The sequence below is a fragment of the Sceloporus undulatus genome, chromosome 1 (genome assembly GCF_019175285.1).
Source record: "Sceloporus undulatus isolate JIND9_A2432 ecotype Alabama chromosome 1, SceUnd_v1.1, whole genome shotgun sequence".
Taxonomy (NCBI): Eukaryota; Metazoa; Chordata; class Lepidosauria; order Squamata; family Phrynosomatidae; genus Sceloporus; species Sceloporus undulatus.
The window spans coordinates 375,892,246-375,914,285 of NC_056522.1; the positions used below are offsets into that span (position 1 = coordinate 375,892,246).

General features: G+C 43.0%; 2 protein-coding genes across 2 annotated transcripts in view; one reads left to right on the top strand and one right to left on the bottom strand.

The window, feature by feature from the left end:
- WDHD1 (WD repeat and HMG-box DNA binding protein 1) overlaps window positions 1–22,040 on the top strand; it is a 192,105-nt gene that overhangs the window by 77,193 nt on the left and 92,872 nt on the right.
- Window positions 1,718–13,529, bottom strand: MAPK1IP1L (mitogen-activated protein kinase 1 interacting protein 1 like). The gene is made up of 4 exons (XM_042451013.1): window positions 13,383–13,529; window positions 5,720–5,747; window positions 3,786–4,484; window positions 1,718–2,210 (listed from the first exon to the last, which is right to left on the bottom strand). The coding sequence occupies exons 2-4, from the start codon at window positions 5,741–5,743 to the stop codon at window positions 2,199–2,201; spliced, it is 735 nt and encodes a 244-aa protein (XP_042306947.1). The 5' UTR covers window positions 5,744–5,747; window positions 13,383–13,529; the 3' UTR covers window positions 1,718–2,198.

The following is a 22,040-nucleotide window of genomic DNA, read 5'->3' on the forward strand; positions in this document are numbered from 1 at the left end:
CCTCTTCCCAGGAGCATAATGTTCGTGTTTTGACACTCTGGGAAGACACAATATCCCTATAAGAGAAGCACCAAGGTGGTGGCAGTGGCAGTGGGGAGACAGGCAGACAGCATGCAACAAAGAAATAAATGGGCACAACAAACTTGTACAAGGACTGACTACAAAGGTACTTCATTCTCCATGCACAGGATTTGTTCTTCCACTCACTATTTTAATTCCATTCCACCTCTTCCCAGGAGCATAATGTTCGTGTTTTGACACTCTGGGAAGACACAATATCCCTATAAGAGAAGCACCAAGGTGGTGGCAGTGGCAGTGGGGAGACAGGCAGACAGCATGCAACAAAGAAATAAATGGGCACAACAAACTTGTACAAGGACTGACTACAAAGGTACTTCATTCTCCATGCACAGGATTTGTTCTTCCACTCACTATTTTAATTCCATTCCAAGGGAATTAAATGGCATTGTAATATATTATAGAAGGTACTCTTGTGGCACACCCAATCCTAGTGTTCAGTTAAATGAGTCCACCAATTCTAGGGAGGAGAAATACCGGTTCTTAGCAGGTCCTTCTTGCAAAACTGGCTTCCTAAGACAGGCTTGGACATATCCCTTTGGCTATGAAGTCTAAGAGCTCTCTCTAGGTGACCAGACAGAATTTTACATGTGTCAAGTGGATCAGAAATGGTTCTTGTTCTTATGGATTATTAAACTACCAAATTGTGAAGTTGTAGGTTTTCACGGACAGAATCCATATTTTTTGTGGGGTTTTCGGGCTGTATTCTGACTCCTGCGATTTCCCCAAATGTGAGGAACTGTCTGAAGATGCCAGCCACGGATGTTGGTGAAACATCGGAAATAAACTTTTCTAGGCTACATAGCCCTGAAAACCCCACAAAAAAACTGCCAAATTAGGCTGATCTGAAGATCCACTTAAACAAGCTCAACCACAAAAAAATAAAAATCCAACTTGTTATACTATCCTATTGAGGGTCCATGAAGTGGAGGTTTAGGTCAGTTTAGAGCTGAGCTTCCAAAAGTTTAAGTGGGGGAAAAAAGATGTACAGTACATGCAATGGAAATCTACAAGCAAGGGTTGCCTAGTATTCATCACCTATATGTGACTCAATTAAACAGAAATTATCTGAGAACAAGCACAACTACAGAGACTTTCCTGTTTAATCCTAGACTAGACCCTGCATTCAACTACAGTTTGTGGAGCTCTACATAATAAATGGTGCACTACCACAGCAGAGTAACTGTGATGTTTAATGTTCCAAGATGCTTGTGTGGCTGGACAAGGAAGGAAATTTCTGGTCATGTTCCGGTCCTCTCCAAGCCAAAACATTTCAGACTTCAATGTGGAGATTTGAAACACATAAGACAACCAAAATGATTGCAGGGCTCCCTGATCAAGCTAATACTCCTACTTTCACATTTAATATCCATTTTTCTTCTGAGATGGCTATGAAATCTCACTCATTTGGCAAACCTCACACCCCAGATCTATGCCAAATGTCAGAATACCTAAACTGCCTTGTGCAACAATGCACAAGTGTGTATATGGGAACCAGATGTTAGTCATATATCTCTGCAATTATCTCCCAAGACAGGCAGGTGATGGTGGAAACTGAGTCTGATGTGGAGAAATGCCTCTGCATTAATGTGCCTTGCTTTCCTTCAATCTGATGAATGACTGTACTGTGTCTAGCCCATTTCTTTAAAGATTTCTTCAGAACAAAATTAGTTTATTGAAATGATTAAAATCACCTGAACAAACAGACAAACGGAATGGGTTATTGGTCTGGAGAGGCCTGCAAGTCCATTATCGATGAAAAAATTATGGCAAGGATTCCTAGGTTTCATCAAATCCCTGGACTATTCCAGAATTGTCCTTTCTTGCTGGGCCAACACCCACTTATTCCGAGGAGGGTCCTCACTGAAGCAAGGATTACAGAGCTGGGGCAGTTGCCATGTTTATCCTAATTCATCTTGACAAACAAACAAACAAAAGAATACATTATTTCACCATTTGAACAGAGTCCATCTTACACAGAGTGCTCCTTCACACCTCAGACGCGGCGTGCAGAAGGTGAGTGTGCTCTTCAAGACTCCAAAAGGTTACCAAAAACAATTTTTAAAAATTTCCGTAAATAGCAGGTGGGGAGACCTTTCTTCAATCAGCCTGATGCAAGTTCAACGGTAAGGCTGTCAAAAATAAATAAAGCAAGAGAGGTCAGTTTCTACAATACCAAAGGTTTAAGGTGAAGACTAATTGAGACTGACATTATGCATTAAACACATGGCACCTCATGATGTTTTGCTGCCTGTGACAGGTTGTTCAGTGGCACACTACTCCATAGGACGAGAAGAGACCTAACAAATTAGTGGTGCATTTTTATTTAATAGCATCCAAGACCCCCTGCTAGATGAGGCAATGGCCTGACTGCAGCTAATACAAAAAGGCCAGGATGGGTGATGTTGTTGGACTGCAATACCTATCATTCTTTAACACCCACTACGATGCTGCTGCACTCCACCAATATCCAGAGGGCCCCATGCTTGGCTGCCGTTGGATTAATTAATCACATCTCCATTAATATAATGGCCTTCCCTTGCCTCCCAGTTCTAAGTTACTGGTACTCCACTGCATTTTTCTCCTCAAGTACACTGGCTATAGACTTGAGTAACAATATCATTATATTAAAGGAGCAACAGGAATCTTGTGGCTCTCCAGATATAGTGGGACTACATCACTCATCCTAGGGAATGCAGGGAGTTGTGATCCAGCAATATCTGGAAAGCTACATGATTTCCCACCCTTATTTTGGACAGTAAAATCAGCAGCACACCTGTTATCTACAGATTATCTTTCCCATGCCCCATTCTCCTTTACTTATTACTGTTTTAAAGAGGCATATATTTACTTGTAAGGCACTGAAGTGCAGCAGTAAGAGGGAATGAAAATCATGGATTATCACCACAGGGATATACAGTTAAAAAGTATTCACAGGTTGGAAACTACTCTTTCAGGGCACTCTATTCTTGCTGGGCAATTAAGTCTAACATGGTTGGCCAACATACTAAACATGAGGTTTAAAAGACCTCAGTCCAAAACATCTGGACATCACACAGCTGAAAGACTGATTATATCATAAATTCTATTGGTGGCCTTTCTAATGACATGTGTAAAATAATTTATTTTAAGAAATATTTAAATGAAAAGTAACATGTGTTTGATAAAAATAGGATACAGGTGTTCATTGATGTACTGTGAAAGATTAGCAAGACGGTAGGAATTTCATTTTGAAAGCAATACTAAGCAAGACACACATTAGAGATACACAGTGTATTCCTTTATTCTTATTAAGAACAACTGTGTATATGTGAAAACACTAAGCAAAACAATTCAGTTGTAAATAACCCTCAAGTTTTGCTTCATCTCCCTAATAAATTAAAATGTACATTTTAACAAACAATGACATTTTTGGAGAAGCTTCGTTTAAAGAGGCTTGGAGGCCACTAGAAGAAGGGTAGACAAACCACAGCCCACAAGGTTCTCCAGGGGACAGGGAAGGATACATTCTCTTTGGTGGTGGCCCTAAAGGCCAACTAAAATGCCTCATAGCATTTTTGTGATACCAGGAATAAAAACATTTTAACAGGAACTGAACAGGAGGTGACTTCTGCTCATTTCCTGTTGATGGCTAGTTCTAAAGCTGAGCTATACAATTTATGTGCAACAAACACTCATACTGTTAAGATAAAGATTTAGGTACTCACATGAGGGACACCAGGCATGGACGGAGCCCCAGCAGATGCAGGCGGCACTTGGTAAGGATTAGGCGGTGTAGGGTACAGTCCTGGAGCAGGATAGGAACCCGTGGGTGGGGGAAAGGGGCCTGGTGGAGAAGGTCCCCAGGGTCCTGGAGGGACGGCACCCCATGGCACCGTTGGAGCGGCCCCCGGCGTCTGGGTTGGAGTAGAATATGGCCCTGGGGGTGGGTATGGCACGCTAGGAGCAGGATACTGACCCCCAACTGTGGGTCCCCACCCTCCAGCTGGCATTGACCCCCATGGCCCAACAGCAGCAGGGGGTGCGGCTGGCTCTGTCGGACCCCCATATGGCCTTGGGAGCTCTGGAAATGGCATATTTGGTGGAGGATATTGCCCTGGTGGGGCAGGACCTGGTGGTGGATAGGGACCAGCAGGAGGGCAAGCAGAGCCAGGGGGAGGGAAAGGGACGGGTGCTCCAGGGGGCAGGGAAGGATACATTCCCGTCGGTGGAGGTCCAAAGGGCACGTTGGAGGTGGATGTATTTGGAGGCAACCCAGAAGGTGCTGTGGGGGCAGTGCTGGGAGTGTTATTCCAGGGATTGGAAGCTGGCCACGCTTGAGGGGGCTGGCCAGGCTGCGGAGCAGGCTTCGCGCTGCCTACAGTGGCGTTCTTGGCAGGAGAACTGTCCGGGAGAGCATCTGCCAGCTAGAACAGGGAAAACACCAGTGAGACTCTGCAACTACCACAACCATTAAGCCATTGCATCTCAATATTATCCTGGTTATCAACCCATAACCTACTAGCATTTGCCAAAGCTATCAAAATATCTTGATTACTGATCTTATGATTACATGTTATACTTGAAACATTTTGGTACCATCATCACCCATTTCTGTAACTTCTCTGCTAAGTAGTTCCTAAGCATTTACCAATGACCAGAGCTTGAAAGTTTATGTTCTTGGACTACAGCTCTTAGAATCCCCCAGCTGGGGGCATCCCAGGCTCCCATCTTAGGCATGCCCCCCACCAAAATAAGTTTTCAAACTCTGGTCCATGGACTCACTGTACATTGCAGGTTTTGGGTTATCCACTGCTCATCCATTATGGACTGGGCCTGTCTATCAATCTAGGCTCAGGGAAATGCTTCATGCTGATTTTTCACAGGATAACTAGCAGTATTCTCAGGCAAACACAAAACACTTGCATATGTTTTATGGACAGATGAGGTATGAAGCAGCAATGTACAGATAGGTTTTAATGCACTTTGTGATTAAGGAAATACTTTCTAGAACCCACCACCTTCATACACATCTCTACAAAACATACCTGCATACTACTTTCTCAAAACCTCATCACACATATCACAGTTTGTGGGGAAAAAAGTTTGATATGGGCGGGTAAGGAGGAAAAAACCCCACTAGAGATGAACCACTGCTTCTGAAAGCTCCTGCAGAGTGAAGGTGGCACAGAATTTTTTGGGAAGGGGAAAGGTCTATTTCATCTCCTCACTGAATCAACAGGTGGAAAATGAGTAACACCAGTTTCAGAACTGATACAGTTCTTCCATAGGGTCAGCAGAGTGAGGCAGGAAGGGAAATGAGAAGATTTCCCACAAGTCTGACCCCTAAATGCAACTATGGCAGACCTTATACTGCTGCTGCGCAGTGAGAAGTTCCAAGAGTAGACTTTCTTTGACCAAGTGACACCAAGCCAGGCATCTCAGAAGTGCAGCCTAAGTGTAATTCTTCCTGTCCACATTTCATTTGAGTATTTAACTTAAAATACTGTTGCTTAATGGCAAAACAACATGATGTACTTATCTAACAAAACCAATGTCAGGCAAACATTCTCACTCATACTCCAATTTATTTGTTGCTGTTGCTAATTTCCAATAAGTCAATTTCAGTGTACAGTGATATTATGAATAAAAGACAACTTACTGAAAAATCATCAGCTGCTGACATTTTCCTGTAAAAGAAGTGGGGAAAAGAATAATTTAATGCAAAGTGTCCACTACTACAGCATGCATGAAATTTAGAATACATTCCAAATTATGATTCCAATGCAAAACAGGCCAATGAACCACAAGCAATACTCCTACACTCTCTTGTCTAGGAACACTGATTCCAACACACGTATCGTAAAATACAGGGTGCACATCACTACAGATGAACAGGCCAATGTGCAAGTTTCTTAACAGAACCAAAACAACCGCTCTCCCCAAACACCTTTTGTTCAGGCTTTGAAATCTACTTTTGTCTTTAACATGATGTGAGTTACTTTGCTTCCTGTGCCAGGAGAAAAGTGTAATATAATTAAAATAAAGCAAACAAATAAGGGACCAGATAAAGATAATGTTTACAAACAACAGGAGGAAGAAGAAACTCTTCTAGAACATGGCCACATCGCCCGAAAAACCCACAAAAAAATATGGATGCCAGCCATGAAAGCTTTTGACTTCACAAACCACAGGAGTATCAAGTTTAGAACATGAAACACCTTTTCCTTTGGATTAAGGATTCTAAATAAGGCCATGGAATAGGGATGCTGTGCTAAATGGTTGGGCAGAATCTGACAAGAGTCACCATAAATAAACAAAGTCAAAGAACAAAACCTTGTCCACTAAAGGATGAAAAGCTACTTGTACATAATGGAGAGTTCAGCCTGTGGAGGCAGGAGAAAGTGTGCTGATGTAGCATCATATCTGACAGACATTCCATGGGGCAACAGGTAATGGCACATTAACAATTTGCAGGAGCATTCTTCTCCCTAGAAATCTCGCTTGCTAAGCAACTGTTGCTACCATCCTGCTATCCAAATTCTCTTTACTGTTTTATTTTTGTAAAATTCTACCCACTTCTCCACTAATCCAAGCAGCTAACGGCATCCAGATACAACTGCCATGAGCCATTCATATGCTAGATATGCATAAATAAAAATACACATGAATCTAAAAGGGTGTCTGCTATGCAACAGTTAGCTTTCTCTGCCAACACCATAAAGGTTAAATATAGAACTGTTTCAGCAGCCATTGCTATTTGGATGACCTGCATAACTGTGGTGCCACACCCATGGAATGAAAATGAGTTAGAGGCAAGGGGGAAAATGAGCTGGAGGACCTTTATGCCAGCTGCTGACTAAGCCTAGGATGGGCACAACTATGATCTCAACAACAAGTGGCAAAGGACCTTGGTATCAGTGACACAGTGTTCCACCCACTGGGAGAAGTCTAGAAGGCTGTAACAACGAAACTGGCATTGTAATCCAGTGCAAACTAATGACTGAAAGCCAACACCTGCCTAATTCAAACTGGCTGGCCAGTACCTTCGTAATTTTTGCATTTTATTATTTGTCATTCTTGACTGCTATCCCTCAGAAGAAGCCATGGTGGCTAATGGTTGTTGTTGTGTGCCTTCAAGTCATTCCCAATTTATGGCAACCTTAAGGTGACCCAAATGTAAGGTTTTCTTGGCAAGATTTGTTCAGAGTAGATTTGCTTTTGCCTCCCTCTGAGGCTGAGAGAGTACAGCTTGCCCAAGGTCACCCAGTGGGTTTCAAGGCCAAGCGGGGAATTGGAGCCTGGTCTCCAGAGTTGTAGACCATCACTCAAACCACTATGCCATGCTGGCTAATTATGCCAATAAAAGTAATTTGCAAACCAATCCTAAAAAGAGAAAACATAACCACACATTACCAAGTAGAATTATCATCCATTAGTACAGTCAAGTCAATACCTTCAATACAAGCCTGATTATATATATATATATATATATATATATATATATATATAGACAAGCACTTTAAAATGGAGTGGGAGGCAGCTAGATCTCTGTAAGGTAGAAGGTGCTTAAGTGAAAAGTCATAATCAAGAAGGGCCTGCTCTACATGTCAGTCCCGCAGACAACAGCTTCTGGAGGAGCACAACCACAATAGCCAGAGCTCTCTTTATGTGTAAGGGAACTTCACAGAATTTCAAGGAATATTCAGAAGTGTTTTTGCCTATTCCTTTCTCTGAAATATAGCCTACAGCACCTGACATTTGTTGGCAGTCTTCCATCCAAGTACTGAACAGGGCTGACATTGCATAGCTTCCAAGATCAGACAGGATCTGGTGCTTTTAGGAGATTTCGGCCCAACTAGAGCCAGCCATACACGTCCCACTTTTGATGTGTGAAATGTTGGAAAGTATGCTTGAACACAGTACAAGCGTAGTGTAGTAGTTCATTTGTTGAGACTACAGCTCGAGACCAGGATTCACATCCCCTCCCAGCCATGGAAACCCACTGGTTGACTTTGAACAAGCCATATTCTCTTAGCTTCAGAGGAAGGCAATCATCTGCACAGGCCAGAATAATTCAGTTTGACACTACTTTGACATGGCTCAGTGCAGTGTAATTCTGTGATTTGTAGTTTGTTGTGGCATCAACACACTCTGACAGAGAAGGTTAAATGTCTTACAAATCTAAAATTCCCACAATTCCATAGCACTGAGCAATGACAGTTAAAGCAGTGTGAAACTGCATAATTTCTGCAGTGCAGATGCAGCCAAAGGCAAATCCCCTTTGAACAAACCATGCCAAAAAAAAAAAAAAAAACCCTTCATGATAGGTCCCGCTTTTGGGTTACCGTAAACTGGAAACAACTTGAAGGCATACAACAAAGTGGTGTGTTTAATCCATTTAGTAATGGGCACGAGCAACCCCTCAAATTCTTGGGTCATGAGCCATTTAAGGCTTAGAATGCTAGTACCAATTCCTTCAATAAGGCTGTTATCTCAATTTTTTAATGTAATATAAATTCTAGGACTTATTGCTAAAATCAGAAAGGAATAGGTTATGTGGGCAAAGATCAGATCCAGTATTTATGATGCTGAGATATTTATATATTATGCAAATCAGTTTTATTTATATTCTATTCAGAAACTAGAAGACCAGTCAGCAGAGAAAGCATTGGAAAGCACCCTGTAATGAGCCCGAGATGCAGTGGTAAAATGTCAGTACTGCAGCCACAAGGTTGTGAGTTCAAACCCAGGGCTTCAAGGTTGACTCAGCTCTCCATACTTTCATAGATCAGCAAAATGAGTACCCAGCTTGTTGGGGGAAATTGGCTTATATGTTGTAAACTGCTTAGAGAGTGCTCAGTTCACTATGAAGCATTATAGAAATGTACATGATATTGCTATTGCTGTAAGAATGATATGATGCAGAGCAGTGTTAGCATATAATAATTCCAGGTGACTCCTACTATCTCACAATTTCTTCCCCATTTCCCTCAAAAGAGCTTGAACATACCTGGCTCTGAGCAGTAAATGGCAGAGTGCTTTTAGTTCTGGGCTCCTATTCTCATTAACTGGCCCCTCTATGAAATCCCACCAGACTCCATATAGCAAGCGCGAAATTGCCTCAACTCCTTGGTGGTTTAATTTAAATTTTAGTTTTGCCAGCCACTTAGCAACACTCTGCTAATGGCAAAACAGCACATCTGTTCAACTAGCACTTCAACGGGTGCCGCAGATCTAGCTTTTAAATACCTCATTCAAACTTGCCTTTCAAAATAACTTTAGGGACAGGTAACACTGCAGTAGAGCAGAGAAATGTTGCTGGTTATGTTTGGGCAAAGTATGTCACAACTCTGAAGGAGGAATAAGGAAGCATCTCAACATAGTGAACAGTTTCCAGACTGAGTCTTAGGGACTGGGTGGCAAGGAAGGGAGGCAGTGAGAAACAAAAATTGGATGGGGAAATCCATTTAACTGAAAACAGTAAGAGTGTGAGGATATCCAGCTGTTTCTCACCTCTCTTTCTTCAATATATTCCCACCTTTGTTGTCGTTTTCCTCCAATAGGAACCAGAATATCTGAAGAGGTCAGTCTCCTCTTTGAATGAAGGCTATCCATGCAAGATCCCTGATTTTCCAGGGTTCCTGATCATAGTAGACAGTACGAACAGTGTTCTACTTATGCGAGGAAGGCAACAAGAAAGGAGGTAAAGCAGCCCACTGCATGTGTACTGAAGAAACTGATGGAAGTAATACCTGAACGCAGCTTCAGATTTCTCAGAAAATTCCACCAAATGGAATCAGTGGAGTAAGCTAAAATTTACGGGTGAGATTCCAGGAGCAGAATCTGTATGCAATTCAACCACCAGCTCAAATTCTTAAATCAGAACTGACACACACCTGAACTTTTCCTACTGTTTTAGTGCAGATGTCCTGCTGTATCTAAATAGTTACTTTAAATTCTCAGAGTAAGCAGTTTTGAGTACAGGAACCTGTCTTTTTTGCTCATAACCATTTAAAGTGCCACATAAATCAATGGTGCTATTGGTTACAGATACCATGCTCCATAGCTATTCTAGCATCCCAATGAGGTAAAGGATTCTTTCCTTCATTTTTTATACAGTTCCAGTTGGGAGATGTATTCAGCTTTCTGTACTGATATTCTACAAGTGAAGCATGTATGTCACTACTTATCTTTTAGAATCATAGAATTGTAGAGCTGGAAGAGACCACAAGGGCCCTGATCCAGTCCAACCCCCTTCTGCCATGCAGGAACTCTCAATCAAAGCATCCCTGAAAGATGGCCATCCAGCCTCTGTTTAAAGGCTTTGCTGTTTGGTTAGCATTTGTTGGGTGTGGTAAATTTTAAAATTGCTTCAGCTGCTTTCAATGCTGCACATAGTGCTGTATGGGAAAACAAAATAAACACTCCTCATAAAATAGGCCTGCCACTTTGCACTTCACATTTGCCTTTAAGATTCCCCATTGTCACACAAAACTATAGAAGCTATGTGTCCTGCTACTCCTAAGTTTTGCCTTTTCCTCAAGGGCTGTGTTAAGGCTCTAGTGGTGCCCATAGACAGTGTGGGTCTAAAAACAAGGGGTTAGCAAGTGATGCAAAGGGATGGAGCCAACCTCTGCTACTCTATGGAATCAAAGCCGGTTGCTTCACAGAAATAGTCTAAGGCGAAGTGGTCCCCAAACTGTGCCCTTTAAGAAATTTTGGACTCCAGCTCCCAGAAGCCTCAGCCACGTCTGGGATGCTAGGAGCTGAAGTCCAAAATCCCTTAAAGATCAGTTTGGGGATCACTGTTTTTAACAGTTTTTAAAGAGCTTGTCTTTTAAAAATGGCATTTTATTCTTTTATTGAAATGATTGTTTTAAAATTGTACATAGTTTAATTCTGTTGTAATGCTTTCTATCTGTGATTTTAACTGTATTATTCTTTTAAATTGTGAGCTGCTGCGACATGGAAGCCACTAGTCATTGTTTTAATACTGTAAATAGTCTAATTCTACTGTAATGCTCTTTTGTTATGTTTAATGGTATTGTTCTTTTAAACTGCGAGCTGCTTTCAATCCCAATTTCTGGGGGAAACTAAGATAATGGAGATGATAATAGTTCTCCAAAAAGCTTAGTACCTTGGATAACAACCTTAAAGTACATGAAATTCCACTGACATGGAATTAGTAATAGAATTCAAAGCCATAGCTGCCTTAGTGTAGCTCCTTTGAGATGTTTGTAGCCTGGGCCTACTTTGTCAGGTGCTGGATTGTCAGATGCATGGTTTCAAACACAGGACACTCCCTCTTGGGGGGAAGAGCTATTGTCAAAGATTGCAAGGGGGGCATGAGGATTGGCCCAAATCCTCTACCATGGTCTACATTGTGGTGCTTAACATATATGCAAAGGGATTTTGTAGCACCATTGACAGTAGCTGTACAAAGGAAATTCAGTGTTCTCTGCCTAACAAAGGGGCCTTGGCCTCACAAAGGATGGAGACATATTGGATGCAAAGGAAGTATCTTATTGTTTTGCAAATTGATGTTAAATTTCCTGGGCTTTGAGAACCACCCAGTAAGCACATGGCCAGAAGGAGGAGATGCCAGCCTGCAAGAGATACCCCTCCATACCATTTGAATTAAGAGCAAAACCAGCAAAATCCAGGCCTATGGCTAACATCTTCCATTTTTTCCCTCCTGTATGGTTTTTAGCACCTTGCCCGATGAAGAAGCCAGTGGAGCCTCGAAAGCTTGCAAAATGTATGTTGTGCCCAATAAAAGTGTCAGTGTTTGGTGGGTTTTTGATGTTACTGGATTTGCTAAATGGCCAACACGGCTATCCCTGGATGTACCAAAGAGGATGCAGCATAAGCATTCGTAGACTTGGTCAACTTCATCAGGTGCATGGAGTACAAAGGTGCTTGTTGTTGCTGATAACTGGAGTCAACCTCAGCTGTGAATGAAGCATCTCCAATCAACCCCCCTGTCCTCCAACGCTTTGCTCAGGTCCTGCAATCTCATGCCTGTGGACTCTCTGGATCTAGTATGCGGTCTTCATCTCTTTCTACTGCACTCTACCTTTCCCAGCATCGTTTCGAGTGAGCCATGGCTTCTCATGATATGGCCAAAGGACAACATCCTGTTTTGTCATCCTGTCTACCAGAGAAAGTTCAAGCTTGATCTGTTCTAGAACAAATTGGTCTTCTTTGCTGTCCACAGTATCCTCAGCACTCTTCTCCAGCACCAACCCTCAAATGAATTGAACTCCGCTTTCTTCACTGTCCAGCTCTCCCATAAACACATGGAAATGGGGAATACGATGCATCGGGTGATTCTAACTTTAGTGATCAGTTGTATAGCTTTCCTCTTTAGGATCGTGTCCAGTTCTTTCGTAACTGCCATTCCCACTCCTTCTTGGCTGCAGCCGCCATCCCAATCAATATTTGATCCAAGGCAATGGGACTCTTTGACTATTTCAGTTTTCTTGCAAAGGTGCTACAAATCTCTTTGCGGCTTAACAACAACAATAATGATGATGACAAAGCAAAGGGCCACAGTACTCCCTATCATCACCTATGGATGATAGTGAAGCGTTTAGGAAGAAAACCAACTCATCTGAGATATGGCGCTGGAGAAGAGTGCTTGAGATAGCTGTGGATGGGTGACAAGATAAAGACAGGGGTCTTTGAACTGATCAAGCCAGAAATCTCCCTAGGAACCAAGATGACAAAACTGAGACTGTTGTGTTGTGGCCACATCACGAGAAGGCAGGACTCATTAGGAAAGACAACAACGCTTGGGAAAGTGGAAGGCAGTGGAAAGAGAGGAAGATCACATTCCAGAAGGAGGGGCTCAATTAGGGAGGTCATGGGTCTGAATGTACAGGACTTAAAGCAGTGCACTGGAGGATGTGTAGCATTGGAGATGTCTCATTCACAGTGTTGCAATGAGGCAACAACAACAACAACAACAACTGCGGGATTCAAAGACATAGCCATGTTAGTCTGGAACAGTCCTCTGTTTTAATGGAAGGAGACATATTGGCAAATAAACAAACATATGATAATCACCTGCAAATTGATTGGGAAGTCCTTTTTGGGGGCAACAACTCCCAGAATCCCCAGACAGAGAAGCTTGCTGGGGGGTTCTGGGAATTGTTGCCCCCCTTCCCAAACCCTCCTTTGCTTGGGTTCCCTAATAAGTGGGTCTTGCTTGCCTGGTTCCCTTCTCCCTCCCAAGGGCTTGGCTGCCTGGCCCCTGGGGGCCTCTCCCAGCCACCGCCGCCCCTCGCCTGAAAGAGCCCCCATCCCCGCCTCTGACGAACCTGAGGCGCCTCGATGGAGCTCGGCGGCGACAACAGCAGACCCTCCTTGTTTCTCCCCTTCGTTCTTCTTCTACACAGCACCACTACCACCACCAGGCGGAAGCGGAAATGGAACCAACTCTCGCGAGAACTCGTCACGTGACGCACGGTCGGCCATTTTGTCCTCCTCCTGCTCCTCCTCCCTTTTACCCTTGCGCATGCGCAGTACTGTCTCCGCAGCGCGGTCTCACTCATGAGCCAAGCTCTCCCTCCCCTCCTCTAGATACGTCACAGTCGGTAGCCAATAGGAAAGCTGCCATAGACGCTGGCATTGCTGGCTATTTAAAAAGGCTATTTGCGAGGCTCTCCCTCCCAACAGCGGCCCCTGCTGGCCGGAGGGGGAAAGTACACTTGCAAATCGGGCCTTTGTTTCCCGAGTTTAATCCAATAACATCCGAATAATGATACCTTTATGGGACCAACCGAAATGCACAGTTACACGTTGCAAGCTTCCGGAGCCACACTGGCTTCTTCATCAGGCAAACAAGGGAAATACAATTTAGGCCTAGGCCTGCATTGTGTTGTTTGTGGTTTTACAAAGTGGCTTTTCTGCAGGACGGAGGCACCCACACTGGAGAAATAATCCAGTTTGGGACCACTTTGGCTGCCCTGGCTGAGTGAGAGGGAATCCTGGGAACTGTAGTTTATTATGGCCCCACCAGAGTTCTCTGACAGAGAAGGCTAAATGTCTCACAAAACTTCACTTCTCAGAACTGAGCCAGGGCAGTTAAAGTGGTCTCAAACTGGGTTATTTCCACAGTGTGTTTTGTCCCTAAGTCACTATACTTTACCTAGCTTTACATATACAAAGCTACAGCAGATACAATAAGAAACTATGGTCTATGAGGTAGATTGAAGTCTAGGAAAGCTCCTGCTGCCAACTTCTTTCTTTCAGTGAGTCTCAAAGGTGCCACAAGATCTCTCTGCGTACGGATTCTACAGAGACTGACACGGCTATATCTTTGGATTCTTCTTTGAATTCATTGGAAGTCCCTACTTTGGCACTAGGGGGCGCCCTGGATGCATTCACAAAGACTACAACCTGGATCCTATCTGGAGATAATGCACTTAATCTGAGTTCTGGATCCTTCAGTGATGTAATGAATGCCAGAAAATGTCAACCTAAAAGGAATTCAAGAATTTCTATGTAAACAGAGATCAAATGGATAAACTGGATTATGCAGTACATAGGCAACAAAATCTGTAAAAGAGCTATATTGGGCTTCGTTGGCTACTTCACCAACTGAATTTAGTCAGTTAAACTGCATCCGCACTGCAGAAATAATGCAGTTTGACACCACTTTAACTGCCCCGGCTCAGTGCTATGGAACCCTGGGGTTTGTAGTTTTGTGAGGCAGAGAGCTCTGGTTCCACACCAAACTACAAATCCCAGAATTCCATAGCATTGAGCCATGGTAGTTAAAGTGGTGTCAACCTGGATATTTTTCAGCAGTGCGGATGCAGCCTACGGGGGAATACCAGTGTAGGCAGAAGCAGTTCCCCTTCCTGACTTCGTCAGCATGTCAGCTGGCATGAGTGGTGGTTTTTTATTGTTTTACTGTATAAGGTTTTAATGCTATGTTTTTTGTGATTTTATATTGTTTGTATTGATATATTGTTATATTGTCAGTGTATGTTGGAAACCGCCTTGGTCCTAGAAAGGCGGTATACAAATAAAATTTTACCTTACCTTACCTGACTATGTGGGGATTGGAGACAAAAGGCAATAAAAGACAGGGATTAAAATTTCACATCCATTAGCAGCAACAGCAAAGTAACTTCCATTGAGATCTAGGTTAACTCTGTTGTAGCCAAGGCTAATTGCCCCTTTCTCCGACAGAGAACACTGAATTTCTTAAGAAGTCCCTGCATGCATCTACACTGTAGAAATAATGCAGTCTGATGCCACTTTAAGAGCTGTAGCTGCATCCTATGGAATCCTGGGATCAGTAGTTTTGCAAGGTCCTTAGCCTCCTGTGACAAAGAGTGCTGGTGCCTCACAAAATGACAGTCTCAGGATTCTGTATGATGTAGTCATAGTAGTTAAAGTGGTGTCGATATGCCCTGTGTACTATTGTGTCAGAAAAAAAAACCTTTTAGGTGTGGTATGTGTAAAACGTACCAATTATAGTCTAAATTAAAGAGCGTTTACCTTTGCCAGAGAGCCAGAGTAGTGTAGTGGTTGCAGCACTGGACTACGATTCTGGAGATCAGAGTTCAATTCTCAGCTAAAAACTGACTGGGTGATCTTGGGTAAGTCACATATTCTCGGTCTTAGAGGATAGCAATGCCCCCCCCCCTGAAGAAACTTGCCAAGTAAACCCTATGATAGGTTTGCCATCAATCCCAGGGTAACTAGATGTCCTCCTTTCCCAGGAAACATCGTACATTCCAGCCTTCAGTCCAGGAGGAATTCCAAAATGTCCTCTATTTTGACCATGACTAAGAAGCATGTGTTCATATTTACATGAGTGTGTTTAGCTTTGATTTGGCCATGTCCTACAGTTTCCTTGAATGCCCTACATTTTACTACACCTTGTCCTCCTTTATGGTCATGTCCTGTCACTCTGCATCAATCCATGAAGTCTGACTGGCATTCTGCTTCGGTTTATTGGTCCTCATCCAGACCTTTACAGCATCAAGGCACAACATCTGTGGAGCCCGATGACAAGGAGAAAGAGAGCTGAGCATCATCCGCCTTCCCTCTCAGACAGCTCTGGTGCAACACCAAACTAGAAATCCCAGTATTCCAAAGCACTGAGCCATGGAAGTTAAAGTGGTGTTAAACTGCTCTATTTCTGCAGTATTCAGTGTTGTGCTTCCAGCAGCAGTCAAAGACCTTTAAATTGCCTTTCCCAGTTAAGCTCTGCTACTGGAAAAGGGGATTTTAACTGGGTATACATCCCTCCCCCTCCAACACACTTTTATGGGTATATTTTAAACTGGGTATATTTTATGGGTATAAACTGCATGTTTAATCTCTTCTGTTTGATTTGTTTTGTTTGGGTCTTTTTAGTTGTAAATGTTTTATCTGATTTTTTTCCAGCTACCTTGTTTTCCGTTCTATAGGAGAAAGACACAATATATAATCCAATAAATTAATAAGCAGATAAGTAATGAAAAGGGAAGTGAATTATGTTTGCCCGCCTGAACTTCTCACTCAAAGGATGAGATATACATTTTAGATTTTAGGCAACAGAAACCTATTAGCTGCATGATTTGTAAAGTGTTCTTTACGTTTTAGGCACTATATGTAATTACTATATATATTATGTGTGATAGGAATTATTCTGATAAGTGATACATGTATTGATATTATCATTATGATAACATTCTTTGCACCACAGTTCAAGGAGGATACTGACAAACTAAAACGTGTCTACAGGAGGATAACCAAGGTCTAATATGCACAATAGAAATAATGCAGTTTGAGGCTGCTTTAACTGCCATGGCTCCGGAGTCCTAGGATCTGTAGTGTGTTGTGGCACCAGAGCTCTCTGACAGAGAAGGCTAAATATCTCACAAAACTACAGATTCCAGAATTCCATCACATTGAGACATAGCAGTTAAAGCGGTGTCAAACTGCATTATTTCTGTTGTGCAGATTAGACCTTGGTCATCGTCCTCTGGACATGTTTTAGTTTGTCAATATCCTTCTTTAACTGTGGTGCAAAGAAGGGGCATAGTATGTTATCAAAATGACAACATGAATACTTGTATCACCTATCAGAATAATTCATATCACACATAATAATATACTGCATTATTTCTGCAGTGCAGATTGGAGCCAAGATGATCAAAGGTCTGGACACCAAGCCTTGTGATGAAGGACTGAGGGAGCTGAGTACATTTAACTTGGAGAAGAGGAGACTGAGAGGTGAAGCGATAGCCATCTTTAAATACCTGAGGGATGTCATGTAGAAGATGGAGCCAGGTTGTTTCCTGCTGCTCCAGAGACTAGAACCAAGGGATACAAATTACAAGAAACAAGATTCCACCCAAACATTAGGAAGAACTTCTTTACTATAAGAGATGTTTAAGAGTGGAATAGATGGCCTCGGAAGATGGTGGACTTTCCATCTTTGGAGGTCTTTAAATAGAGCCTGGATGGTTATCTTTCAGGAGTGCTTTAGTTGAAGATTCCTGCATGGCAAAGGGTTGCATTAGATAGCCTTTGTGGCCCCTTCAAACTCTACAAATCTATATGTATTATTAGATGCTGTATGTATGTATTATTCTTATAGTTACGATTGCAGCTGTGATCCTGCATCAGGGTTGCATGTTATTAATCTCCACATGTGGAGTTGCTCATTGCTTCTGCTACACAAGCCCTTTTGTTGAATATCAGTGTTGTGCAACTGAATGAAAATGCCAAACATGCAACTGCATGCTCAAATGCTTCTATTGCACACATGTGCAATGCATAATGTGTGTCCTAGCATGGGATGCACTGATGCATGAACAGTGCACACGACCACATCAGCAATTCTGTTTTCACAACCTTGAACTGAATACAAATGTTCTTCACTGGACAAAAATACCTAATCCCCTAAGGGAACTTACACATGTGTAATGCACTAGCAGAATTAACTAACAAAATGTGCCTTTAGGTTGCCTGCTGACATTTGGTGATCCCATGCCTTTTGCACGGTTTTCTTAAACAAGGAATACTCCAGAGATGGTTTGCTATTGTCTTCCTCTGAATATAGTTTACAACACCTGGTTTTACCTTATGTACGATTAAATGCTTGATGCACAATACTATAATGCTCATTGTTATGATTTTATAATGTTTGTACAATGACCTTTAAAGCAGGCTGCGACGCCCTGACCATTATTACACTTTTACTATTAACCCTCCTTGATTCTCCTCTGTGTGTCTTCCAAATATGGCTCTGGAAATAATATATAAATAACTGGAAACATCCTCCCACGTTTCGCCCCCATCCCCTCTTCTGTCCTTAGGGATATTTATGACGACAATAACAAATCCAGTGAATTCCATGGCAATTGCCTAATTCTTCCGACTCCCAGGGCTATTAATGTAATGCTCACCAGTTCCCTCATCTAAGAACAGAAGAGGAAGAGATTATGCTGAAGAAACAGCATTTGTGAAATAGCAGACAGCCTCCCTTGGGGAATTTTATAGACGTTTCAGTGATAAATTAAAAAGACTGAGTTCTCAAAAGCTCTGCACGCAACGCAAGCCCTGCTGTCAATGTTGCAAGGAGCAAGGCGGTTCAATGGTCTGGGCTGCTGTTTTGGAGTGGACCTCTTTCTAGGGACTGTTGGCTGCAGAGATGGACCGGGGTGGTAGAAGGGTTGTTGTTGTTGTTGTTGTTGTTGCTGTGTGCCTTCAAGTTGTTTCCGACTTATGGTGATCCTATCTTGGGTTTTCTTGGCATGTTTCTTCAGAGGGGGTTTGCCATTGCCATCCTCTGAAGCTGAGAGAGTGTGACTTGCCCAAGGTCACCCAGCGGGTTTCCATGGCCAAGCTGGGATTCAAATCCTGGTCTCCATAGTCCTAATCCAGTGCTCAAACCACTACACCATGTTGGCTCTCAGTAGGAGGATGACTGAGCTCCAAACTTTCATGGAAAGCTGCCTTATCCTGAGTCAGTCTGCTGTCATAGGAGTTTATCGGACAAGGGAAATTGGAAGTATAATCTGATGGCAATCTGAACGCAATCATGGGATTTAACGTTATTGTGTGATAACCCACTACACGCAAATTCGGGCAATGGGAAGTCAGTCCGAATGCAATCATGTTGAGCACCCAAAGGGTGCTCAACAATGGCTCTTTTTCATCCTGGAGAGAAGTGACCAGTGGGGTCCCACAGGGCTCAGTCCAGTGTTATTCAACATCTTTATCAATGGCCTGGATGACAGAATTGGGAACATACTTATCAAATTTGCAGATGACACCAAATTAGGAGGAATAGCTAATACTCCAGAGGACAGGATCAACATTCAAAATGATCTGAATAGACTAGAAAGCTGAGCCAAAGCTAACAAAATGAAATTCAACAGGGAGAAAAGTAAGGTACTGCACTTAGGGCAGAAAAATGAAATGCACAGATATAGGATGAGAGACACATTGCTGAATGAAAGTACATGTGAAAGAGATCTAGGAATCCAAGTAGACCATAAGTTGAACATGAGTCAACAGTGTTATGCGGCAGCTAAAAAGGCCAATGCAATTTTAGGCTGCATCAATAAAAGTATAGTGTCTAGATCAAGGGAAGTCATAGTGCCACTGTATTTTGCTCTGGTCAGGCCCCACCTGGAATATTGTGTCCAGTTCTGGGCACCACAATTCAAAAAGGACATTGAGAAACTGGAGCATGTCCAAAGGAGGGCGACTAAAATGGTGAAAGGTCTGGAAACCTTGTCTTATGAGGAACCACTCAGGGAGCTGGGGATGTTTAGCCTGAGGAAGAGAAGGTTAAGAGGTGATATGATAGCCCTGTTTAAATATTTGAAAGGATGTCATACTGAGGAGGGAGCAAGCTTGTTTTCTGCTGCTCCAGAGAACAGGACCCGGAACAATGGATGCAAGCTCCAGGAAAAGAGATTCCACCTGAACATTAGTAGGAACTTCCTGACAGTAAGGGCTGTTCGACAGTGGAATGCACTCCCTCGGAGGGTGATAGAGTCTCCTTCCTTGGAGGTCTTTAAACAGAGGCTGGATGGCCATCTGTCAGGGATGCTTTGATTTGGATTTCCTGCATGGCAGGGGGTTGGACTGGATGGCCCGTGAGGTCTCTTCCAACTCTATGACTCTATGATTCTATGTGGTTTCATGTTATTGCGTGATAGACTGCCACACACAAATTTGGGCAATGGCGTGCTATGTTCGGGCAATGAGAAGCCAGTTCGAACGCAATGCACATTCACGTAATTGAGCTAAACTAGCGACTTTAAATGAATGCTTTCTGGCCCCACTTTCTTTTCATTCAAATTTAAGAGAAATTCCTGCCATTTGACAAACTCCAGAGAATAGAATCACAGAATCACAGAGTTGGAATGGGCCTCATGGTCAGGGTGACCAGATGCCCTACCAGCAAAGGAGGTATGTATGGCAGTGGGCTGTACTGGATGGCCCTTTTGGTCTCTTCCAATAGTATGATTTTATGATGGAGGACATTTTGAAATTCCTCCTGGACAGGAGGCTGAAATGTAGGATGTGTCCTGCGGTGGAAAAGGAGGACATCCACTCTTAGGCCATTGAATCCAACTTGCTGCTCAATGCAGGATTTCTAGCTAAAGCATCCCCAGCAGGGAGCTGTCCAGACTCCTTTTGAACATGTCCCAAAAAGGAGACTCCACCACATCTCTAAGCAATTGGGTCCATTTGCAAACTGCTCTTATTGTCAAGAAGATCCTTTTAATGTTCAACTGAAATCTACTTGTAACTTAGACCTGTTCCTATGCTTGGAAGCTACAGAGGACAAACCTGCCCTCTCCTCTCTGGAGCAGTCCTTGAGGTATTTAAAGAGACTAGTGAGGGGCCTTCCCTGCATGCTCCAGCTGCCATTGCTCTGGCCACTGAGGGAGAGAAGTGCAGCCAGGAAACATCTCCATCATTCCTTGGTCCAAGAGGCTGGTGAGAAGATCTCCCTCTTTGTTACAAGTGCCATGCTCTGGCCTCTGAAGGAGAGAAGAGCAGACAGCATCTGCTAGGCTTAATCCCATTCCCCACTGTCATGCAGATCTTTATCACATGCAAAAATAAAGCGACTGCCGGGATACAGACACTTCCGGGATGTAACTGGAAATTATTGCATGAAAAATGCCACCGATGCCACTGGGCAAATGCATCCCGGCTGCATCCAGGCTCTCAGCCATGCTCAGCTGGCCGCTTTTCAAAAAGGGAGCTTCCCGTGTTTACAAATCGGCTGGCTGAGTGCAGCTGGGAGCCTGGATACAGCTGGGATGCAGTCAGCTGGCAGCATCAGTGGCATTTTTCATGCGATAATTCCCAATTGCATTCCATAAGTGACTGTATCCCGGCAGGGGTAAGTCACTGTATTTTTGCATGGGATAATCTTTTCAGTTTTTCTTGTGTGTTGTGCCTTATTTAGACTGTAAACTTGAGGAACTGTCAAATTAGCAATTTGTAAGCTATTCTGGGAAACGTTACGGCCAAAGTATGGAGTATAAATACTCTGAATAAATAAATACATTTTCAGTAGTTAGTCTGAGACTGGATGTGTTCAGGATGATATAGTTGTATAATTGACAGTCCAATTTTGTTTGACCAGTCAAAGTTTCCCCTTCCTCAAACTTTACTTTTACATCCTGTCTTGGTCTCAGATGCTGCTTGTACAAGATGTTTTGCCAGCATGCAGAGGAGATGAACTGCGGAAATGGTTGGGTGGCCAGGAGCAACGTTTGAGGAAGTCAGATTGTATAATTGAAGCAATCAATCTCTTCTCCAGCTCTGTAAGAGAGCTGACTGCCCTGTTAAATTCATTTTCATCATCGTTCTTATCTGCCAGTTTGCCCATTTGATGATGGATGTGGGCGCCTTGTTCTTCTACAACACCCCCTCATCTCTTTCCAGCACTTCTCCCTGTAATACAAGTACAAGTTTATTTCCCTATACAGAATCCTAGA